The 24,704-nt window shown below is 47.7% G+C and overlaps 1 protein-coding gene across 7 annotated transcripts in view; it reads right to left on the reverse strand.

Annotated features, from left to right (window-relative positions):
* CDK14 (cyclin dependent kinase 14) overlaps window positions 1–24,704 on the reverse strand; it is a 1,134,790-nt gene that overhangs the window by 266,990 nt on the left and 843,096 nt on the right. For all 7 annotated transcript variants that reach the window (XM_063921438.1, XM_063921439.1, XM_063921441.1 and 4 more), the window contains one exon: window positions 15,420–15,483. In XM_063921438.1, coding sequence (XP_063777508.1) covers window positions 15,420–15,483 — 64 coding nt within the window. The remainder of the gene's footprint in view (window positions 1–15,419; window positions 15,484–24,704) is intronic.

Below are 24,704 nucleotides of genomic sequence, written 5' to 3' on the forward strand. Positions count from 1 at the left end.
TTTTCTGCATCCTAATTCCCAACGTGTTATAGAAAAAGACTTTAGCCGATTGTGAAGTAAAACTCCCAACATCCTTTATGAATTGGAGGGTAATTCCAAGTTGATCGCAGCAGGAAATATTTTAGCAGTTGGGCAAAACCATGTGCACTGCAGGGGGGCAGATATAACATTTGCAGAGAGAGTTAGATTTGGGTATGGTGAGTTCAATCTGCAATCTAAATTGCAGTGTAAAAATAAAGCAGCCAGTATTTACCCTGCACAGAAACAAAATAATCCACCCAAATCTAACTCTCTCTGCACATGTTATATCTGCCCCCCCTGCAGTGCACATGGTTTTGCCCAACTGCTACAAAATTTCCTGCTGCGATCAACTTGGAATTACCCCCTAGGTCCTGCCAAAGCATGCTGGCAATTGCATTTTGTTGTATAGTGGAGGTCATTCCGAGTTGTTCGCTCGCAAGGCGATTTTAGCAGAGTTACACACGCTAAGCCGCCGCCTACTGGGAGTGAATCTTAGCTTCTTAAAATTGCGAACGATGTATTCGCAATATTGCGATTACAAACTACTTAGCAGTTTCTGAGTAGCTCCAAACTTACTCGGCATCTGCGATCAGTTCAGTGCTTGTCGTTCCTGGTTTGACGTCACAAACACACCCAGCGTTCGCCCAGACACTCCTCCGTTTCTCCAGCCACTCCCGCGTTTTTTCCGGAAACGGTAGCGTTTTTATCCACACGCCCATAAAACGCCGTGTTTCCGCCCAGTAACACCCATTTCCTGTCAATCACACTACGATCGCCGGAGCGAAGAAAAAGCCGAGAGTAAAAATACTATCTTCATAGCAAATTTACTTGGCGCAGTCGCAGTGCGGACATTGCGCATGCGCACTAAGCGGAAAATCGCTGCGATGCGATGAAATTTACCGAGCGAACAACTCGGAATGAGGGCCAGTGACTGCAGTTATAGTGACCTGGAGATACATGTTGTATTATTTATTAAAAGCAGGAATATCTTCATTATGATTACAAAAAAGCTACAATATGACTGCCAGGCTGGCAGACTTGGTTTGCAGAAATGAACAGTGTAGATGGGTGGAATAAATCTATAGGGACTGGACCAGGGATGTCACAGCAGCTCAAATGACTGTATTCTCATATTTTCTAGTTTTTTCTAAAAACACATATTAGAATACACTGCTGTGACGTCCACTGGGGGGGGTCTGAGATCCGCTGCTTCTGTACAAAGACGCAGACATCGGTGCACATTGGTCAATAATCGCCCTTATGAGTAATCCTAGGGTTAGGCAGCATGGTGTGGGAAGATGCTGGAGCCATTGTTACTGTATACGAGACGCGGTCGAAAGATGACACCCCACCAAAACGGTCTTGTCAAACCTGCGTTTGAGTCACCACTCCCCTGTTACCGCCCACAAACGCTCCCTGCCTGTCATTCACTTTGCAAATAAATCCTCACAGTGACCGCCGCAAGATGATTGCAGCACTTGCGCAGTGTGATTTACCTGCACCTGCAGTGGCAAAAAATTGCTCCACGACATACAACATCGTCATAGCGCTCAACACTGAATCAGGCCCTAAGAAAAGGTAACAGAAGATGGATGTGGAACATGGCGAGCTAGACAGTCCCAGGGCTACATACTAACATCTGTTACCCTGAGCAACACCACGAGGCCAGACGTTGCTGGATCTCCTACCTTGTTACATTGCCAACAGTGTCTGGAAAGCATTTGTTTGAAAGGAGAATTATTTAAATAACTGCTAGTGGACTCTAGTGCGACAAGAATGCTAATATGATACAAAATGAGACAGAGGGACGATATTACTGAGCCACGCCCATGCACCTGCCACAGAACACTGTGCTAAATTATACTGCCACACAGCAGCGGCTTCTACCTTTTTCTGGCAGGGGGTGTTGCCGATGCCTATGCCAGAGAGTGAGAGGATAGAGCCGGCCCCTGGCGCTTGGGCATTGGCTCTGTCAGGTGACGAGACCTGCACATGTGCACAAGCAGCTGCTTAAGTGCGCATGCGCAAAGCTACATTTTCTATTGACTGCTTCGGCTGTAGCCCATAGAAGCTGGATTGGGCTGACAATCAGGCAGGGAGTGGCTTCCTACAGGAAGCCAGCTCTCTGCTAATCGAAGCCCGGACTGGCAGTGCTGGAGGAAGGAAACACCTCCCAATGGAACTGTCTGTTCTACGGGTGACTGGCAGGTAGGACTTCCAATAGGAAGCCACTGCCAGTCACAGTGAAACCACTGAGCCACTGCAGTCAGAAGACTGTAACTGGCTCAGCTAAGCTCAGTGAAGTGGCGGCTTTTACTGGGGGGAAGTTGCAGTCCTGCAGCCCATAAGTAAAATCCACCACTGCTGCCACACTGCTGTGTAGCCTGCGGGGATTGTCCTGAGTTATTAGGTCTGTGCCCTGAGTTAGCGGGTGTGGGGATAGCCCTGAGTTAGCGGGTGTGGGGATAGCCCTGAGTTAGCGGGTGTGGGGATAGTCTCGAGTTACTGGGTGTGGGGATAGCCCTGAGTTACCTAGTGTGGAGATAACCCTGCGCTAGCGTGTGTGAGGATTACCCTGAGTTAGCTGGTGTGAGGCTAGCCCTGAGTTAGCTGGTGTGAGGCTAGCCCTGAGTTAGCTGGTGTGAGGATAGCCCTGAGTTAGCGGGTGTGAGGATAGCCCTGAGTTAGCGGGTGTGAGGATAGCCCTGAGTTAGCTGGTGTGAGGATAGCCCTGAGTTAGCTGGTGTGAGGATAGCCCTGAGTTAGCTGGTGTGAGGATAGCCCTGAGTTTGCTGGTGTGAGGATAGCCCTGAGTTAGCGGGTGTGGGAATAGCCCTGAGTTAGCGGGTGTGGTGATAGCCCTGAGTTAGCGGGTGTGGGAATAGCCCATAGTTAGCGGGTGTGGGAATAGACCTGAGTTAGCGGGTGTGAGGATAGCCCTGAGTTAGCGGGTGTGAGGATAGCCCTGAGTTAGCGGGTGTGAGGATAGCCCTGAGTTAGAGGGTGTGAGGATAGGCCAGAGTTAGCGGGTGTGGGAATAGCCCTGAGTTAGCGGGTGTGGGAATAGCCCTGAGTTAGCGGGTGTGAGGATAGCCCTGAGTTAGCAGGTGTGAGAATAGCCCTGAGTTAGCGGGTGTGGGAATAGCCCTGAGTTAGCGGGTGTGGGAATAGCCCTGAGTTAGCGGGTGTGGGAATAGCCCTGAGTTAGCGGGTGTGGGAATAGCCCTGAGTTAGCGGGTGTGAGGATAGCCCTGAGTTAGCAGGTGTGAGAATAGCCCTGAGTTAGCTGGTGTGGGAATAGTCCTGAGTTAGCGGGTGTGGGGGATAGGCCTGAGTTAGCGGGTGTGGGAATAGCCCTGAGTTAGCGGGTGTGAGGATAGCCCTGAGTTAGCGGGTGTGAGGATAGCCCTGAGTTAGCAGGTGTGAGAATAGCCCTGAGTTAGCGGGTGTGGGAATAGCCCTGAGTTAGCGGGTGTGGGAATAGCCCTGAGTTAGCGGGTGTGGGAATAGCCCTGAGTTAGCGGGTGTGAGGATAGCCCTGAGTTAGCAGGTGTGAGAATAGCCCTGAGTTAGCAGGTGTGAGAATAGCCCTGAGTTAGCGGGTGTGGGAATAGTCCTGAGTTAGCGGGTGTGGGGGATAGGCCTGAGTTAGCGGGTGTGAGGATAGCCCTGAGTTAACGGGCGTGGGAATAGCCCTGAGGTAGCAGGTGTGAGGATAGCCCTAGTTAGCGGGTGTGAGGTTAGCCCTGAGTAAGCGGGTGTGAGGACATCCCTCAATTAGCGGGTGTGAGGATAGCCCTGAAGTAGGGCAAAGTGATAATTTACAGTGTGAACCTGAAACTCACATAATTATGTGCTTGTTGCAATCACTGTGTAAGTATGATTATAATACCTACAATAAATGGCTACAGGGACAATGTGTGCAGGAAACCCTATTGCAGCCAGTCAGTATTCATCTGATTGGTTTTAAATGCAGTTTAGAAAATGAAACCAACGGCCATATTAATTGCTATGGGTTATATCTTCAGTGACTTGTGCAGCAGTTTTTATATGAATCCCCAAAGACAACAAAAATGCATTGCGCAGTATACAATACTGTAGAACATAGGAAAGAAACGGGTTACTTTAAGTCTGTTCACCCAGAAGACTTTTGCTTGTTGTGGGAAAATGCCTATCACAGTGTTTTCAGTGTTTATATTTTAGTATGAGTCCTAATGTGTGGTCTGCTGTGATGCCAGTTGGCATTTTTGTTGGCAAAGTCTGTAACACACGGAACAAAGAGTAGATCTGTCTTCCCCTCGTCAGTGCCAACGGTGGTTGGGAAACTTAGGCCACGTTCAGCGTCACGTGGGGCTTGCTCTCATCACAAGGAGCTCCTGGCAGTCACTGGAAGACAAGTACAGGCTCCCAGACATAGTGCAGATTACTCTGGAGTCAGACGCAGTTTAACTATACAGCAGAGCCCTGCTTGGCATTAAACCGGTTCAATTTAGTGATCAGCGAGATTTATGTATGTAGTGAAAGGTGGATAAGCCGCTAATAAGGAAATGTGTTTTAAAGAACTATTAACAAAATAGAATGATTAATATGTTATAAAATTAAATAAAATGGACGTTTCACGTAGACAATCTACAGTGACTGTATTTTGTGTTAGATGCCAGGACTTCTCCGCTGTAGTTGTCATGATATTTGTAGAGACTCCCAAACTAACAGAGCAGTGACATTTTGGGGGAAACTTTCCAAGTGGTGGCTCCAATCAGTCATTGCTTCTCTAGATGGAGTGTAATATGGCAATGATATTAAAAAGTAAAGCAGAGCATGTTGTGCTTTTAATATCTTTCCTGCTTTAAAGTTTGCGTTTAAATGTGCCATGAAGCGACATCACGCAAAAGCCACCGGTTAGTAAATGTACTCATTTGAGGTTACAACCACACACCTGCACCGAATTTAGCCTACATGCATACATCCCACTCTTCTCTCCAGTAGAAGCCAGGAGAGGAGATACCTGTAACATACCATAAATCGCGGGTCCATAGGGAAGGGACAAAATGATGTGATTCTCATTGTATTGCGGCATATTGTTCCACCCACTTTTTCAGGGGGGTCTGGCGGTTTACCTGAAAAATTGTGAGTTTCCCAGACCTTTTGTGAGAGTAGGTAAGTATCCCCCAGTTGTACTCCTTCATCTGCAAATGGAGATCGCTTCTAACTGTCTATAGCTCCGGTCCTTGCATGCACATACAGGCGATGTATAATTTCTTATTGCCACATATAGTGGTGATAAGAAATTATAATGACTGGGTGAGAAAAGCCTATATTATTTAAGGTTCATTCCCATGAATGTGCCTGCACACTTCCACTGCAAACAAACCTCTGACATAGATATATTCTGGGGGAGGAAAAAAATATACAAACGCATTATTTCAAATCTTCATGAAAATCCTATCATTGGCCTACCTGTTGACTGTCCAATGGTCTTCCGTTGTATATTTTTTGGGAACCATGTTGTTAATTGTTTGATCAATCTGTATTGCTAGTTAATTAACAGTCTAGACTTGAGCTGTACCCGGTGAGTCTGTAGCAACTCCCTTTTTCCTGTGTCTTCTCTCTGTACCCCACACCTTTTTTATGTTATCCTTAAATTTGAATAACCAAATAAAGACGATTGATGATAAGAAAATCCTACCATTTTTATATGATCCCTCATATCAGGGTGTGGCAAGCACTACATTGGGGAAGGCCTGTAAAAGTACTCATAATTAATAAGGGGGTGGTCCATCAGTTAAAGTAGGGAGTGCTTGCATAATTACCAAGGAGCTAATACACAGACAACTGATTTTCTGATACAATGTGTATTTCATAGACAGAGCCTCCACAGTGCCAGGTACACGCATGCCCCCACAGTGGCAGATACACATATGTCCCCACAGCGGCAGGTACACATATGCCCCCACAGTGCCAGATACACATATGCCCCCACAGTGCCAGGTACACATATGCCCCCAAATTGCCAGGTACACATATGCCTCCACAGTGCCAGGTACACACATGCCCCCACAATGCCAGGTACACATATGCCCCCACAGTGCCAGGTACACATATGCCCCCACAGTGCCAGGTACACATATGCCCCCACAGTGCCAGATACACATATGCCCCCACAGTGCCAGGTACACATATGCCCCCAAATTGCCAGGTACACATATGCCCCCACAGTGCCAGGTACACACATGCCCCCACAGTGCCAGGTACACACATGCCCCCACAGTGCCAGGTACACATATGCCCCCCACAATGCCAGATACACATATGCCCCCACAATGCCATATACACATATACCTCCACAGTGCCAGATGCAAATATGCCCCCACAGTGCCAGATGCACATATGCCCCCACAGTGACAGATCCACATATGCCCCCACAGTGCCATATCCGCATATGCCCCCACAGTGCCAGATATGCCCCCACAGTGTCATATCCACATATGCCCCCACAGTGCCAGATATGCCCCCACAGTGCTAGTTACACACACGTCCCCACAGTGCTAGTTTCACACATGTCCCCACAATGCCAGATACACATATGCCCCCACAATGCCATATACACATATACCTCCACAGTGCCAGATGCAAATATGCCCCCACAGTGCCAGATGCACATATGCCCCCACAGTGACAGATCCACATATGCCCCCACAGTGCCATATCCACATATGCCCCCACAGTGCTAGTTACACACACGTCCCCACAGTGCTAGCTACACACACGTCCCCACAGTGCTAGTTTCACACATGTCCCCACAGTGCTGTTCATCGCTGCTGTGTGTGTCTGAGGGGAGGAGAGCGCAGCGCACAACTCTCCTGCCTCTCAGTCCGTTCTCCAGTGGCGTGTATCTTAAATCAGGGGCCGGTTCGTAAGCCAACCAAAGCTTGCAGTCCGACTGCCAATCAGGAGCAGCGGCTGCTGGTCCGCGAGCTATGATTGGCTAACAAACCGGCGCCTGATTTGAGATACACGCCGCTGCCACCGGGAGTCGGGACTGAGGGGCTGGAAAGGTACGCTGCACTCTCCTCTCCTCATACACAAAGGCAGCTGAAAGCACGGTGGTCGGGCCGGCGGTACTGCGTACCAGCTGTTAATCTCTTACCAGTACGCAGTACCGCCCCATACTGCCATACTTGCAGCACTGACCCTAGGTGGTGTTAAAGTTGAGTTGTGCACCTTGAGCGGTATCCGCCTTCAATGCATGCTGTCGGTTGTTACTGTGCATTGTGCTGATACAGGCCGTATTTTCTTTGCACCATACTTTCCCTTACATATAGAATTAAATAAACAGCTTTTCTGCCAAATGTATGTCTCTGTGTCTTTATTTATTATTATTACAGTTGTTGTTGTTGTTATAGTTGTTGTTAAGCGATTTGTACACGACACACCTCATCCAATAGGTTTAGTATATTTCCATTTCCTCATCAGTGCAGAACATGCACAATTGTTATTATCTATGTGTGCTTTATACTCTGCATAAACCAGACTAGACATAAGGCTCATCTGCCAATACTGCACACAGCACCACAGTGTCAGGTGATGTGGAGTTTCCCACTAACAGCTATTAGGTTACTCCTGTATGTACACAACACCTGGCAGTGTTAGGTGTTAGCCACAATGCTGCCAATGCAGGTCTGCAGACACTGAGGGCCTGATATTGAGATGAATTCTGCAGTGTATGTGTGTAACTTTTGCCCGTATCCCTTCTGTGACTTTATGTAATGGCTGTTCCCTGGTGTACAGACGTGTCTCTGACAGCGCAATGACCGAGACATCCACTGGGTGCGTCTGTAGAAGCAAAGACCAGCCCCATGCAAGGTGCAGATTTTCCCTCAGAGTGTGGCCTCAGATGTGATTGTGTGTTTTAGTTCACAACCACATCAGCAACACGCTTAGCCCACGCAATTGCAGCTGCGACTCTGTGTGCACGGATCTTGGACACATGTGCAGAGCTAACTAGATGAATATGCAGTAGACTAAAGAAAAAACGCTGAACTGCGACCAATAACGAGATTGCATCCGACTCAGAGGCAGGCCCAGAGAGAGCAGGTGCTGAGTAGGGATGGCCATCGGAAACCATTAGTTAGACCAGCATCCCATCACTGGGGAATCTGGATTTGGTATGGGGGGCACGGCTGTGGCATGCTGGGGGAGAGACCATGTCGTAGTGGTCATGGCCATGCTTTCATTACAAATTATTCAGAACACCACATCTATCACTTTGCAGCATTTTATCCACACCTGCCTAAAACTTTTGCACAGCATTGTACATTCTTCCACTGTACTGACTTACGTGCTGCATATTCTCCATGCTTCTGTAGACACCGAACCTTTGATATAGCAAAGGGGACGTTACACTCATTCTATACAGGTAGCTAAACGTGTATCTCCGTCACTGGCTGCCCTAACTGTACAGGCAACAAGTGCACTTTAAATAGTTTTCTACAAAATGTGCTAGCTCAGAAAGCTCACACCATTACATGAATGTATAAGACGCAGTGCCGGGGATTTAAACATATTCATTGCTAAAAATCTCAATATCCCCGACTCACAGTAGGAAGCCATTAGATGTAAAACGGAAAGTGTCTCGGATGTCACAGGGGAAGGCCATGGTCTCTGCTTTTGGAAATGTTTTTACTATTCTGACAGCATTACCAAACACACGGCACATGGCAAATGACTTAAACATGACTTAAACATATTGAAATATTTTAGCAGCAAAAGATTGATTATTATAAATGGGATGTTCAATTCATCGCACATGGACACATAAGGTTTTTAAAAAAGCTTTAGAGGGATGACAACCCCACAACTGACATGTACAGATGTATTCTGCAGTGTTAACATGACATTATATTGCAGGTTCAATACAATAAATGATTATATCCTGCCACCTATATAAATACAGTGGAAGTCCTAACTCACATATTTAGAATACTGTCCTCGGTGGACGCAAGTCCCCTCGTGACTGCACCTTTGTTTGCAGCGGTACGGAGAAATGATGCCGACACCGCAGCCGCTGTACTTTGTACAGAGAAGCCAGCTTCCAGCATCTCCAATCCACTGCTTGCATACAAAGATGCAGCATCAGAAGCACATTGGCCACACCCAGTGATGCAGAGTGGAGCGGGTACTCTTTACCCAGTCCAGTTGGAGGTTCCCGGGTTCCGCTACTCCCCTTCCCAGTTGTAGACAGCGGAACATTGGGCTGGGAGAGAGAGGAATGATTGCTGCAACTGCAGCCTCTCTCCCCAGCCCAGCACATGGTACACGCTGCTTGCTGTGTGCCGGGCTGGGGAGAGAGGCAGCTGGGAATGTGGGAAGCGATCGCAAAAATCTAGCCGCCCCCCCCCCCCCCCCCCCCCCGGATCTGACACCGGCGCCCCCCCGTGCAGAATGTTTGTCAGAACTAAGATGACATAGCCAGTGAAATTCCATCCTAACAAGCAGCCACTGGCAGCGACACGCCCACAAACTGCTCGCAAAATGCCCCCACTTTTGACAAGCCACCCTGTTAACGTCGATAAACTTTCCCTGAATGTTAATCGCTCACTATACTTCCAAATCCACACTACTTCCGCCATCCGTAAAGAATCACGATACATGTGCAGTACGATTCTGACGCACACGCAGCACAAAAAAACATCAGCCAACAGCGCAAACAACTGCACTGCATCCACCTCAAAATCAGGCCCTAACATTGCAGTGTGACCGCTGCCAAGTTACAGCCTCATTCAGGGTTTGGAGTAGGAACCAAAAAAAAAAAGAAACAATCTGCACTTTGGCAAAACTATGCTGCGCTGCGCTGCACGGGGAGGGATTTATATGTGGGACGGGCGTGTCCTATCTTAATTCTAGATTATAGTATAAAAATAGAGCTTCCCAGTATACACAGGCTACGTGCAAAAGCTGCCAGAATTGAGTACCCAGAAACACCCCTTGATGGACCAATGTTTTTTTTTTCTGCAATGGCTGTGAGCCCGCGATCAGTGCGCCGCTCCCTCATAGCATAATGTGGTTCACAAGTCTATGAGAATTGCATCATTTTGGCCACTAGACCAAAGAATCGTGTCACTATGCTTTGAGGGTCACAGGATAATGTCTAGTAAGTGAATGTATAAACAATCCATTTTACTTCAGGCCACAGATTTATTTAAGCCAATCCTGACTACACCCCATGCCACCCCACATTTACTGGCACACCTCTGCATCTTACACACACTACATGTTCTACGATGCCATGGGCCAGTGTACGCCATTCAGGAACATTAGCAATCACATTCATAATTACATTTCATTCTACTTAAAATAATCCAAATTTAGTAACTAATAGCTAATTCTGCAAGCAGATATAAGTGATTCATCCAGCAGGATTTTAAAGCAGATTATATATATTGTGACAAGAACACTGGGATAGTGTTTGAGGGCAGGTATGTTTGTCCCAGGTTCTTGTCTTACATGTATTAGAAAAAATGAAAACTTCTAGGAATATGTTTTGTTTTGTTAGAACCTTTTCAGTTTGTTGGAAAAGCTGGGTAAGGGCCCTGAAAGAGAGATGGGGCAAGTTCCAGACATTGGGCCCAGTTCGGGTCTTTGGCCTCACAGAAGGCTAATCAGGCTTTCAGCTGTGCAAGAGTGTTATAGAGCTGCTCGCCTGATTAGGGTGTGCAGACTGCCTGGGAAGACTGCAGGATCTCTGTGAGAGAAACACGCTTCCTGATACAAGTGAGCTATACAGTGTACTGGAGAACTCTGTTTTTTTGTTTAGTAATAGTTAGGAACATCTTGTGTTTAGTTAGTGCCGGACAGGCAAGGTATTTTCTTTTGCTGTTTGTTTTAATTTCTGTATAATAAAACTGGCTGGGGCCAGTTGTACCGGAAACTGGACTTGTGTGGTTCCTCAGCTGCTGCAGGCTGCCATTTATCCCAGGAAACTGCACCTTGTACCCTTACAGTGTTACAATATATATATATGTGTATGTATGTATATGTGTGTATATATATATATATATATATATATACTTTACATGGGATTGGATCGGCACTCCATTTTCAGTGATATAAATGCACTGGTGCCTTCTCAGTAGAAATGGTTAAACAAACAGGAAAAATAGAGCGGCACTCAGCGTCTTGATCAAAAAGTAAAAAAGTGTATTTAAAACACCAACAAGAACCAACGTTTCGGGACACACAGGTCCCTTTGTCAAGGTGTACAGCAGTAAGTGAAGGGTGACAACATACCTTTTGGCAACGAACGGCCGCTTGCCAATGACAGCAGCGGGCGCCGGACCTCGTGGACGGACGCCGCACCTCACACAAGTCACTCTGGGGCTTCTCCGGGTATAAAGGTATGTTGTCACCCTTCACTTACTGCTGTACACCTTGACAAAGGGACCTGTGTGTCCCGAAACGTTGGTTCTTGTTGGTGTTTTAAATACACTTTTTTACTTTTTGATCAAGACGCTGAGTGCCGCTCTATTTTTCCTGTTTGTTTATATATATATATATATATATATATATATAATACAATTCATGTAATAGTAAAGCCATATATTCATCAACACTTTCAGTTTTATAAACTTGAAAAGCAGAACATTTGGCTTTGGACTAAAACGTATGCCTCTACTGCCACCTAGTGCTGTAATTTGAGTACTTCCTACAGGGAGTAAATGTAAACACTTTGCAGAAGGAGCTGTGCATTGCTACATAAAGTAAAAACCTTTGCACACAAAAATAATGACATATTTTATAAAACCATCAATCTCCTGATAAAGTTAAGCCAATATGGAGGGTACATCTAGCAGTGTTATGGCTGAAAGTAAAATAATTTTTTTTTATTAAAAGGAGTATCTCCTATATATTAGCCCAGATCTGTGACTTTGTGCTTCATTTGCTAACGCTGGGCGGAGTCACAGATTTGGCCTAAGATATAGGAGGAATAGGAGGAAAAAGCAGACAACCGGCCACTGTGTGATTGCCTGGTGGAGGAGGACGGGTAACGGCCGCGAGACGCTCGACCAGTCACTGTGAGGCGGCGGCAGTGGAGAGCCGGTCGGCGGGTCGTGGCGGCAGTCAGTTGGGAACTGTGTGATTGCCTGGAGGAGGAGGACGGGTAACGGGCCGCGGCTGCGAGAGGCTCGACCAGTCACTGTGAGGCGGCGGCAGCGGAGGACGGAGCCGCCCGGGTAGGATGAGAGCGGGGAGCCGCCACCGGAAGACGGAGACAAGCAAGTGACCCAGTGCAGTACACAGCAGCTGCAGCACCTCCTCCCCTCCCCGGACCACACTATGTGTATATACCTGTACATGCCCTATGTACTCCCTCCATACACACATACAGTATATACCTGCTGTACACATACCCGCCCCACACACACACATATATATACCTGCTGTACACACACCTACCCCCCCCCCACACACATATATATACCTGCTGTACACACACACACACACACACACACACACACACACCCAACACATATATATACCTGCTGTACACACATCTACCCCCCCACACACACATATACCTGCTGTACACACACACACCCCCCACACACACATATATATATACCTGCTGTACACACCCACACACACATATATATATATATATATATATACACACCTGCTGTACACACACCTACCCCCCCACACACACACACATATATATACCTGCTGTACACACACCTACCCACCCCCCACACACACATATATACCTGCTGTACACATCTACCCCCCCCCACACACACATATATATATATACACACCTGCTGTACACACATCTACCCCCCCGCACACATATATATACCTGCTGTACACACATCTACCCCCCCCACACACACACATATATATATATACCTACTGAACACACATCTACCACCCCCCCACACACACACATATATATACCTGCTGTACATACATCTCTCCCCCCCCCCCCCCATCTCCTATATATTAGCCCAGATCCGTGACTATGTACCTCATTTGCTAACGCTGGGCGGAGTCAAGCCATAGAGATGTGGGCTAATATATAGGAAATAGCCATAGGAAATCTGCCCTAATATATGTGAGCAGGATACATAACTGACCGCAGGTTATATCAGCGTGGCCGCCGTCGCGGCTCCGCCCCCCCTCCCCAGAGACAGCAGCACCAGCTTAAGGCTCCACCGCGGCTCCGCCCCCCCTCGCCAGCCATTGGTTCCGACCCTGATGCGTCCCCCCCCCCCCCGTCCGCAAGCCATTGGTTAAGACTCCGATGCGGCCACCACCCCCTCTGCCAGCCATTTGTTGAGTCTCCGTCGAGCTCCCCCCCGGCACACTCCGCCCGCCATTGGCCAGGCGCCGGCAGGACGCGCTGTGATTGGCAGTCCGTGCAGCTGCCACTGGAATGCCTGCCTCCTGCTAGCCCACCACTCACACAGGGAGACGCTGCCGCCAACGGGACAGCGAAAGAACGCGAGGGACAACCCGTACGCTCCGTCCCCTGCCACTGAGCCACACCAGGTAACCAGCCTAATCACAGCGAGCAGCGCGCCCCCTGTACCAGTGCCGCTTACACACGTAACGCCCCCTGTACCAGTGCCGCTTACACACGTAACGCCCCCTGTACCAGTGCCGCATACACACGTAACGCCCCCTGTACCAGTGCCGCTTACACACGTAACGCTCCCTGTACCAGTGACGCTTACACACGTAACGCCCCCTGTACCACTGACGCTTACACACGTTACGCCCCCTGTACCAGTAACGTAATAAAAACATTGCACGCCACAAGGGTGTGCAAGGGTTAAAGGGGCGTAGCCCCTTACGACGGTGTGAAGAGCGCCCGTAGTTTCTTAAGGTGTGTACACACGGTGAGATCCTTGCTATGCCTGATTTTGACTATACAATTTCCCTTGAACTCCCCCAGAGCCCAGATAGCACAGGTAGGACAGATTTTGACTATCTGTACTTTTGATTTGATTGAAATCTATCTGCGATTTTGACTATACTTTGTACTAGATAGTTCACTAGATAGTCATGACTGACTTGCCTGCATAGTCTATCTAGACTTGCGATACAGACCCCGCAGGAGTGCGCATCGGGATTGAATCGGTATCGCAAGCTGCCTCAAGGGCCCTACATACTAATAGATTTTACTAAACGATATGAACGTTCCCGTTCATTAATGAACGAGAACTCGTTCATATACTGTTTTCCTGTTTTGATTATGTGCATATGTACTCTGTAATTGGGCGCTGCGGAACCCTTGTGGCGCCATATAAATAAAGGATAATAATAATAATAATAATAATAATATAGTTTAGTGTGTAGGCACCAATGATGAACGATGCGCGGACCCGCGCTCGTTCGTCGTTGGTGCCCAGTTGCTTATGCATGCAGGCCAATATGGACGAGATTGTCCATATTAGCATGCACTGCTATGGAGCTGGGTGACGGGGGGAGTGAAGAAACTTCACTCTCCCCTGCCGTCGGGTTGCCCGTCGGCCGCATCAGGCGTCGTGCAGCTCGGCGGCATATCGCCGAATGTGTAGGGGGTTTACCACCATGAGATTTCCACTAATTTTCCTTAAGATTTTGACTATAAAGTCAAAATCTTACAGATTTATCTCACCGTGTGTACACACCTTCAGGCGCAAGAGACTTAACCATACAATTTTGCAGGTTGTGGAGACATCTCCCCCCGTGGAGAGTAGGCACATCTGCTGAACCATTCATTCAGGCGCACTAATGATAAAACAAGGCGTTTTCTGGTAGGTATTGGGAGCACTTTGTACATGACCTAAGGTCTATCTAGTTATGTGATGCTGACAAATTATAAATCAGGGAAATGAAGTGAGAGCTTACAATCTATATGGAAACTGAAACAAGATGTGGGCTGAAATTGAGGTCATTTAGAAGGGGTGAAAGGAAGAGGGTGGTCAGTGAATCAGGGTAAGCTTCTCTTAAAAGATGACAGTTTGAAACATCTGACTGAAGGTAGAGAAGCTTTTGGAAAAGTGAAAGGAATTAGAGTGACATAGCAACCTGTTATGACCACTGTGCCCCCTCAGCTCCAAGTCTGAGCACATGCTAAGGATCAAATAGAATGTGGCATTTCTAGGAATAAGAATGGACAGAGCAACGGAGCCACCTGGTTTCTAACTGCCGTCAAATTCTAGCTTTAAATCTCAATATTTCATAACACCATAAAAACGTAAAAGGCCAAATCTGCTAAGAAAAACAAAAAGCATAGCTTAAATATAAACTGCAAATATCATGTGTACGAAACCTGTACTAATCAATGACATCCAAAGACCACAGGTCACATACTGTATTTATACCTGGATCAGTATTACGTGCATTTCCCAACGTACCTGTCTTAAAATGTGGTAAGGAGTGCACACCTGGCCACGTGTCTTCATTAGGTGTTCCAAGGATCTACAATTAAGAACACAATATAGTCATTAGTAATAATGTATTTATTTTATTCATTAAAAGTATTTTAACTAGAAGATATATATTTACATTGACCTCTCTGTTGATATCAGGTTCAGCATATATCCTATACAAATGTGACCTGTTACAGACAGACATGTTTGTGAATGAAACATTACATGGTTATAGAACAGAGGGGCAGATGTATTAACCTGGAGAAAGCATACAGAAGTGATAAACCAGGGATATGTGCAAGGTGATAAAGGCACCAGCCAATCAGCTCCAATATGTAAATTAACAGTTAGGAGCTGATTGGCTGGTGCCTTTATCACCTTGCACATATCACTGGTTTATCACTTCCTTATGCCTTCTCCAGGTTAATACATCTGCCTCAGAGTGAAAGGTGGTTTGAAATGTCACAGACAGGAGAGAGATATAACCGGCCGGCACAGTGACCAACGGCCTATTTCATAGCTGTAGGCAAATCCTAACTACGAATGGTGGGAGGACTGCGTATGCGCAGGACACATTCTGAACATGTGCGGAATGGGCATGGCTGTCTTACCAGCAAGTACGGCGAGCAGAAGACCGGTACCGTCACTTGTCAGAATGCCGACGCCGGAATCCCAAACGTAAGTATGCCGGGGAGCGTTGGGGTTAGGCTGCGGGGGAGGGTTAGGCTGCGTGATGCGAGGGTTAGAGGCAGCACGGCTGCATCGCCGACTACCTAATGGAGGGGGGTGGCACTAAGCACATACATGTGAAGATGTGCTGGCAGTGTGTCCGGATTGGCAGCAGCGCTGTATAACAGAGTGGCCATGGGGAACCCCGGACTTAGTCAGCAAGCCTTAGGATTCACTGTCCTGGGCCTACCCCCAGACTCTGATTGGCCAGTTTTACAGGAGTCTGGGGGCGGGTTAAGGAGAGTGAAGCCTAATGCAGAGTCCCGGGTTCTGCATGGCGGCTGTGATACACAGCTGCTGATCCAGACATACTGCCAGCACATATTTACATACAGGTAGCCGCTGGATAGGGGTTGGGCAAGGATTAGGATAAATTTAGTTGTTCCAACCTGTCGGGATTATGGCAGTCAGAATGCCAATGTCTGTATTCTGACCACTGGCATCCTAACTGCAGGAATCCCATAGCCAATCCGTCTTAACAGAAGTGTAAGCCCTCGGCAAAACAGTGCACTTGGGGCCCCCACCCTTTTATTCAAGGGAAAAAAATAATGAAATACTGTATAAGAACTAGATAGTCTAGGGGGAGAAGGAGTAGATGAATAAACCACCCCCTACCTGCAAATTCTGTGTTTGCCCCTGCACACCATGTTCACATCCTCTTCTCCATCCTCTCCATTATTCTCATCGTCATCCATCCTCCCACCCCATCATCTTCCTAGCCTCACATATTGGCCTAATCCTCCCCTCCAGCATCCTCCTTCCCTCACATCTCCCCATCATCCTCCTAGTCTCACACACTGGCCTCATCCTTCTTCCCCCAGGCACCCGATTTATAGTCCGCAATAAGTGTCCTGCCGGAGCCGCAATAACACATGGGATCAGGGACTTACCCCCGTTCCCATGTGTTATCGCACAATCGTGGGTCCAATTTTGGCCGATAAAGATGGCGTCTAATTGGGTACCGTGATAATGACCATCGACGATTAATCACTATAACCGCCCATTTTTATCGTCCGAAACGGCATCGGGGCTTATTGGATACCCCCTACAATGTTTTCTAGGAAAGCAGCCACTAACACTAGAGTAGCATACCGGTTGCACACAGAATACAGGCATGCCGCATATCATTTTAATCAGTAAAAGTTGCTTGTGCATAGTATTCTCATCATTTTGCAACTAAGACACATTTTAATGGAAAAAGTCATACGAAAAAAAGAGTAATTCCACTAGGAGGGCTGTTTAACGTACTCAGAGGCTAGATGTAAGTGGACACATCTATAGGTGATATAAACTGTAAGAGGTCTATTCAGGTATTTGGATAATTTGTCAAGAAAGCTTTTGAAGGCTTAGGGGGGAATTCAATTAGCCGCTCAAAAAAAAAAAAAAAAAAAAGAATGTCGGCACTATAAGAGTTTTGTTTTTTAGGTGAAAAAAAATCCAGATAACGGACCCGTTTTCACAATTGTAGCCATAAAAAACACATTGATCCGGGAACTTATCTAAGATCCAAAACAGGTAAATTTTGGTGCGAAAAATACGGCGCTGCAATTTAATTGCCCGAAAACCACCATCGGGCAAAAATAGTGATAACAGCCCGTTTTTGGTTTTTTACACCTCAAAATTTATCAGGCACAATTGAATTTCCTCTTAAACAGACAAAGTGCACGCAGTGGGGCATACAAAGCTGTTTGTGCACTGAAAAGCTGTTAAAAATAAGATTTTATTCACCAGTAAATCTATTTCTCGTAGTCCGTAGTGAATGCTGGGGACTCCGTAAGGACCATGGGGAACAGACGGGCTCCACAGGAGACTGGGCACTCTAAAGAAAGATTTAGCACTATCTGGTGTGCACTGGCTCCTCCCTCTATGCCCCTCCTCCAGACCCCAGCCAAGGAAACTGTGCCCGGAAGAGCAGACATTATAAGGAAAGGATTTTGGAATCCCGGGTAAGACTCATACCAGCCACACCAATCACACCGTATAACTCGTGATACACTTATCCAGTCAACAGTATGAACAACAACAGGGCATCAACAATGGATGCCAACATAACATAACCCATTATTAAGCAATAACTATATACACGTATTGCAGAAAGTCCGCACTAGGGACGGGCGCCCAGCATCCACTACGGACTACGAGAAATAGATTTACCGGTGAGTAAAATCTTATTTTCTCTAACGTCCTAGTGGATGCTGGGGACTCCGTAAGGACCATGGGGATTATACCAAAGCTCCCAAACGGGCGGGAGAGTGCGGATGACTCTGCAGCACCGAATGGGCAAACTCAAGGTCCTCCTCAGCCAGGGTATCAAACTTGTAGAATTTTGCACCCGACCAAGTAGCAGCTCGGCAAAGCTGTAAAGCCGAGACCCCTCGGGCAGCCGCCCAAGAAGAGCCCACCTTCCTTGTGGAATGGGCTTTCACTGATTTTGGATGCGGCAATCCAGCCGCAGAATGAGCCTGCTGAATCGTGTTACAGATCCAGCGGGCAACGGTTTGCTTTGAAGCAGGAGCACCCAACTTGTTGGGGGCATACAGGATAAACAGCGAGTCAGTTTTCCTGACTCCAGCCGTTCTGGCTACATAAATCTTCAAAGCCCTGACTACAACTAGTAACCTGGAATCCTCCAAGTCACGAGTAGCCGCAGGCACTACAATAGGTTGGTTCAAATGAAAAGATGACACCACCTTTGGCAAAAATTGGGGACGAGTCCGCAATTCTGCCCTGTCCATATGAAAAACCAGATAGGGGCTTTTACATGACAAAGCCGCCAATCCTGACACACGCCTAGCCGAAGCTAAGGCCAATAGCATGACCACCTTCCACGTGAGATACTTTAGCTCCACGGTCTTAAGTGGTTCAAACCAGTGGGATTTTAGGAAACCCAACACCACGTTGAGATCCCAAGGTGCCACTGGTGGCACAAAAGGGGGCTGAATATGCAGCACTCCCTTAACAAACGTCTGAACTTCAGGAAGAGACGCCAGTTCCTTTTGAAAGAAAATGGATAGGGCCGAAATCTGGACCTTTATGGATCCCAACTTCAAGCCCATAGTCACTCCAGACTGTAGAAAGTGCAGAAATCTGCCCAGTTGGAATTCCTCTGTAGGGGCTTTCCTGGCCTCACACCAAGCAACATATTTTCGCCATATGCGGTGATGATGCCTTGCTGTCACGTCCTTCCTAGCCTTTATCAGCGTAGGAATAACTTCCTCCGGAATGCCTTTTTCCGCTAGGATCCGGCGTTCAACCGCCATGCCGTCAAACGCAGCCGCGGTAAGTCTTGGAACAGGCAGGGCCCCTGTTGCAACAGGTCCTGTCTGAGAGACAGAGGCCATGGGTCCACTGTGAGCATTTCTTGCAGTTCCGGGTACCAAGGCCTTCTTGGCCAATCCGGAACAATGAGTATTGTTCTCACTCCTCTTCTTCTTACGATTCTCAGCACCTTGGGTATGAGAGGAAGAGGAGGAAACACATAGACCGACTGGAACACCCACGGTGTTACCAGGGCGTCCACAGCTATCGCCTTAGGGTCTCTTGACCTGGCGCAATACCGTTGTAGCTATTTGTTGAGACGGGACGCCATCATGTCTACCTGTGGCAGTTCCCATCGATTTGTAATTTGAATGAAGACTTCGTGATGAAGTCCCCACTCTCCCGGGTGAAGGTCGTGCCTGCTGAGGAAGTCTGCTTCCCAGTTGTCCACCCCCGGAATGAACACTGCTGACAGTGCTTGTACGTGATTCTCCGCCCACCGAAGAATCCTGGTGGCTTCCGCCATCGCGACTCTGCTTCTTGTGCCGCCCTGGCGGTTTACATGAGCTACCGCGGTGATGTTGTCTGACTGAATCAGCACCGGTTGGTTGCGAAGCAGGGGCTCCGCTTGACTCAGGGCGTTGAATATGGCCCTTAGTTCCAGGATATTTATGTGCAGACAAGCCTCCTGACTTGACCACAACCCTTGGAAGTTTCTTCCCTGAGTGACTGCCCCCCACCCTCAGAGGCTCGCATCCGTGGTCACCAGGACCCAGTCCTGTATGCCGAACCTGCGGCCCTCGAGAAGGTGAGCACTCTGCAGCCACCACAGAAGAGACACCCTGGCCCTGGGGGACAGGGTGATCAGCCGATGCATCTGAAGATACGATCCGGACCATTTGTCCAACAGATCCCATTGAAAGATCCTCGCATGGAACCTGCCGAAGGGAATGGCTTCGTACGATGCCACCATCTTTCCCAGGACTCGCGTGCAGTGATGCACCGACACCTGTATCGGTTTTAAGAGGTCTCTGACTAGAGTCACAAGCTCTTGAGCCTTCTCCGCCGGGAGAAACACCTTCTTCTGGTCTGTATCCAGAATCATGCCCAGAAAGGGCAGACGCGTCGTAGGAATCAGCTGTGACTTTGGGATATTCAGAATCCAGCCATGCTGTTGCAACACTTCTTGAGAGTGCGCTACGCTGATCTGCAACTGCTCCCTGGACCTCGCCTTTATGAGGAGATCGTCCAAGTATGGGATAACTGTGACTCCTTGTTTTCTCAGGATCACCATCATTTCTGCCATTATCTTGGTAAATATTCTCGGTGCCGTGGAGAGCCCATACGGCAACGTCTGGAATTGGTAATGACAGTCCTGTACCACAAATCTGAGGTACTCCTGATGAGGCGGATAAACGGGGACATGCAAGTAAGCATCCTTGATGTCCAGAGACACCATAAAATCCCCCTCTTCCAGGTTTGCAATGACCGCTCTGAGCGATTCCATTTTGAACTTGAATCATTTCAGATAAATGTTCAGGGACTTTAAATTTAATATAGGCCTGACCGAACCGTCCGGTTTCGGTACCACAAACATTGTGGAATAGTATCCCTTTCCCTGTTGAAGAAGGGGAACCTTTACCACCACCTGCTGGAGAAATAGCTTGTGAATTGCCGCTACCACTACTTCCCTTTCTATGGGGGAAGCTGGCAGGGACGATTTTAGGTAACGTTTAGGGGGCATCACCTCGAATTCCAGCTTGTATCCCTGAGACACAATCTGTATGGCCCAGGGATCCACCTGTGAGCGAACCCACTGGTGGCTGAAATGTCGGAGACGCGCCCCCACCGCTCGTGGCTCCACCCGTGGAGCCCCAGCGTCATGCGGTGGATTTAGTGGAAGCCGGGGAGGACTTCTGTTCCTGGGAACTAGCTGTAAGGTGCAGCTTTTTCCCTCTACCCCTGCCTCTAGCAAGAAAGGAAGCACCTCTGACCTTCTTGCTTCTTTGTGCGCGAAAGGACTGCATTTGGTAATACGGTGCTTTCTTAGGTTGTGAAGGAATATATGGCAAAAAGTTTGACTTCCCAGCAGTAGCTGTGGAAACCAGGTCCGAGAGACCGTCCCCAAACAATTCCTCACCCTTGTAAGGTAACACCTCCATGTGTTTTTTGAAGTCGGCATCACCTGTCCACTGCCGAGTCCACAGGACCCTCCTGGCAGAAATTGACATTGCATTAATTCTAGAGCCCAGTAGGCAAATGTCCCTCTGGGCATCCCTCATATATAGGACAGTGTCTTTTATATGCCCCAGGGTCAGCATAATGGTATCCCTGTCCAAGGTATCCATTTCCTCAGACAGATTATCTGTCCACGCTGCTACAGCACTACACATCCACGCCGACGCAATTGCCGGCCTCAGTAGAGTCCCTGAATGTGTATAAACAGATTTCAGGATACTTTCCTGCTTCTATCTGCAGGATCCTTTATGGTGGCCGTATCCTGTGACGGCAGGGCCACCTTCTTAGATAAGCGTGTCAGAGCTTTATCTACCCTAGGGGAGGATTCCCAGCGCACCCTGTCCTCTGGCGGGAAAGGGTACGCCATAAGTAACCTTTTGGAAATCAGGACTTTCTTATCTGGGGAATCCCACGCTCTTTCACATAACTCATTTAACTCATGTGAAGGGGGAAAAGTCACCTCTTGCTTTTTCTCCCCATACATATAAACCCTCTTGTCAGGGACAGGGTTTACCTCTGATATGTGTAAAACATCCTTCATCGCTATAATCATGTAACGTATAGCTTTTGTCATTTTCGTTGCAATTTTGCATCATCGTCGTCGACACTGGAGTCAGAATCCGTGTCGACATTTGTGTCAACCATTTTGGATAGTGGGCGCTTTTGAGACCCCGAGGGCCTCTGCGCTGTAGGATCAGGCATGGGTTGAGACCCTGACTGGCCCGAGGTATCAGCTTTATCCAACCTTTTATGTAAGGAGTTTACATTATCATTTAACACCTTCCACATATCCATCCAATCAGGTGTCGGCACCGTCGGCGGCGACACGTCAGTCAACTGCACTTGCTCTGCCTCCACATAGCCCTCTTCGTCAAACATGTCGACACACGCGTACAGACACACCACACACACAGGGGAAGCTCTAAATGAGGACAGGACACCCACAAGGCCTTTTGGAGAGATAGAGAAAGAGTATGCCAGCACACACCCCAGCGCTATATAACCCAGGGATTACACAGTAACTTAGCGTTTACCCAGTAGCTGCTGTATTATGATTAATGCGCCTAAATTTATGTGCCCCCCCTCTCTTTTTACCCTTCTACCGTGATTCTGCAGGGGAGAGCCTGGGGAGCTTCCTCTCAGCGGAGCTGTGGAAGGAAAATGGCGCTGGTGAGTGCTGAGGAAGAAGGCCCCGCCCCCTCAGCGGCAGGCTTCTGTCCCGCGATTTTTTGTAAAATAAATGGCGGGGGCTCATACATATAACAGTGTCCCACTGTCTATATGCAGCTTTCGCCAGGAGGTATCAATTGCTGCCCAGGGCGCCCCCCCCTGCGCCCTGCACCCTACAGTGACCGGAGTGTGTGGGTTAGTGTGGGCGCAATGGCGCACAGCTGCAGTGCTGTGCGCTACCTCATGTGAAGATAGGAGTCTTCTGCCGCCGATTTCGATGTCTTCTCCGCTTCTGCCGGCTTCTGTCTCCTGCTCTGCGAGGGGGACGGCGGCGCGGCTCCGGGAACGGACGACAAGGTTAAGATCCTGTGTTCGATCCCTCTGGAGCTAATGGTGTCCAGTAGCCTAAGAAGCGCAACCTAGCCGCAGTTAGTAGGTTTGCTTCTCTCCCCTCAGTCCCACGTAGCAGAGAGTCTGTTGCCAGCAGAAGCTCTCTGAAAATAAAAAAACCTAACTAAAATACTTTCTTATTAGCAAGCTCAGGAGAGCTCACTAAAATGCACCCAGCTCTGTCTGGGCACAGATTCTAACTGGGGTCTGGAGGAGGGGCATAGAGGGAGGAGCCAGTGCACACCAGATAGTACTAAATCTTTCTTTAGAGTGCCCAGTCTCCTGCGGAGCCCGTCTGTTCCCCATGGTCCTTACGGAGTCCCAAGCATCCACTAGGACGTTAGAGAAAGGATTTTTTGTATTTTTATAGCTTTTTTTTTAATCAGATATATTATATGTGTTATCGCAAAATTGTTTTGTGTCATTTTCAGCATTTGTAATAACGCAAAATACTGCCGGAGCCACAGAAACTGAAGTGTGATAATTTTCATATGTATCAGAAGATGACTTCTTATTTTTTTGCCTCCTGGATTCTAGAATTATTGGCCGGGTCTAAAGGCATAATTTGAACAGAAGCAGTTTTTTTGTAACCCTATTCTGTAATGTTAATGTATGATTAAAACATGTTTAATAAATAAAAATTTGAAAATTGGTATGTGCATATGTATTCATTCCCTTTGCTATGAAGCCCCTCAAAAGTTCTGGTGCAACCAATTACCTTCAGAAGTCACATAATTAGTGAAATGAAGCCCACCTGTGTGCAATCTAAGTGTCACATGATCCATCAGTATAAACACACCTTTTCTGACAAGCCCCAGAGGCTGCAACACCACTAAGCAAGAGGCATCACACCATGAAAATTAAGGAGCTCTCCAAACAAGTCAGGTACAAAGTTGTTGAGAAGTACAATTCAGGGTTGGGTTTAAAAAAAAAAAAAAAAAAAAATCCAAATTTTTGATAATCCCCCAGAGCACCATCAAATCCATCATCTTCAAATGGAAAGAACATGGTACCACAACAAACCTGCCAAGAGAGGACCGGCCACCAAAACTCACAGACTGGGCAAGGAGGGCATTAATCAGAGGTCAGCATAGAAATCAACTGTAACCCTGAAAGAGCTGCAGAGTTCCACAGCAGAGACTGGTGTATCTGTGCATGTGATCACAATAAGCCGTACACTCCATAGAGCTGGGCTTTATGGAAGAGTGGCCAGAAAAAAGCCATTACTTAGTGTTAAAAATAAGAAGGCACGTTTTGAGTTTGCCAAAAGGCATGTGGATGACTCCCCAAATGTATGGAGGAAGGTGCTCTGGTCAGATGAGACTAAAATTTTACTTTTCAGCCACCCAGGAAAATGTCCGGCGCAAATTCAACACATCCCATCACCCCAAGAATACCATCCACACAGTGAAACATGGTGGTGGCAGCATCATGCTGTGGGGATGTTTTTCAGCAGCAGGGACTGGGAAACTGTTTCGAGTTGGG

This window comes from Pseudophryne corroboree, chromosome 5 (genome assembly GCF_028390025.1).
Source record: "Pseudophryne corroboree isolate aPseCor3 chromosome 5, aPseCor3.hap2, whole genome shotgun sequence".
Lineage (NCBI taxonomy): Eukaryota > Metazoa > Chordata > Amphibia > Anura > Myobatrachidae > Pseudophryne > Pseudophryne corroboree.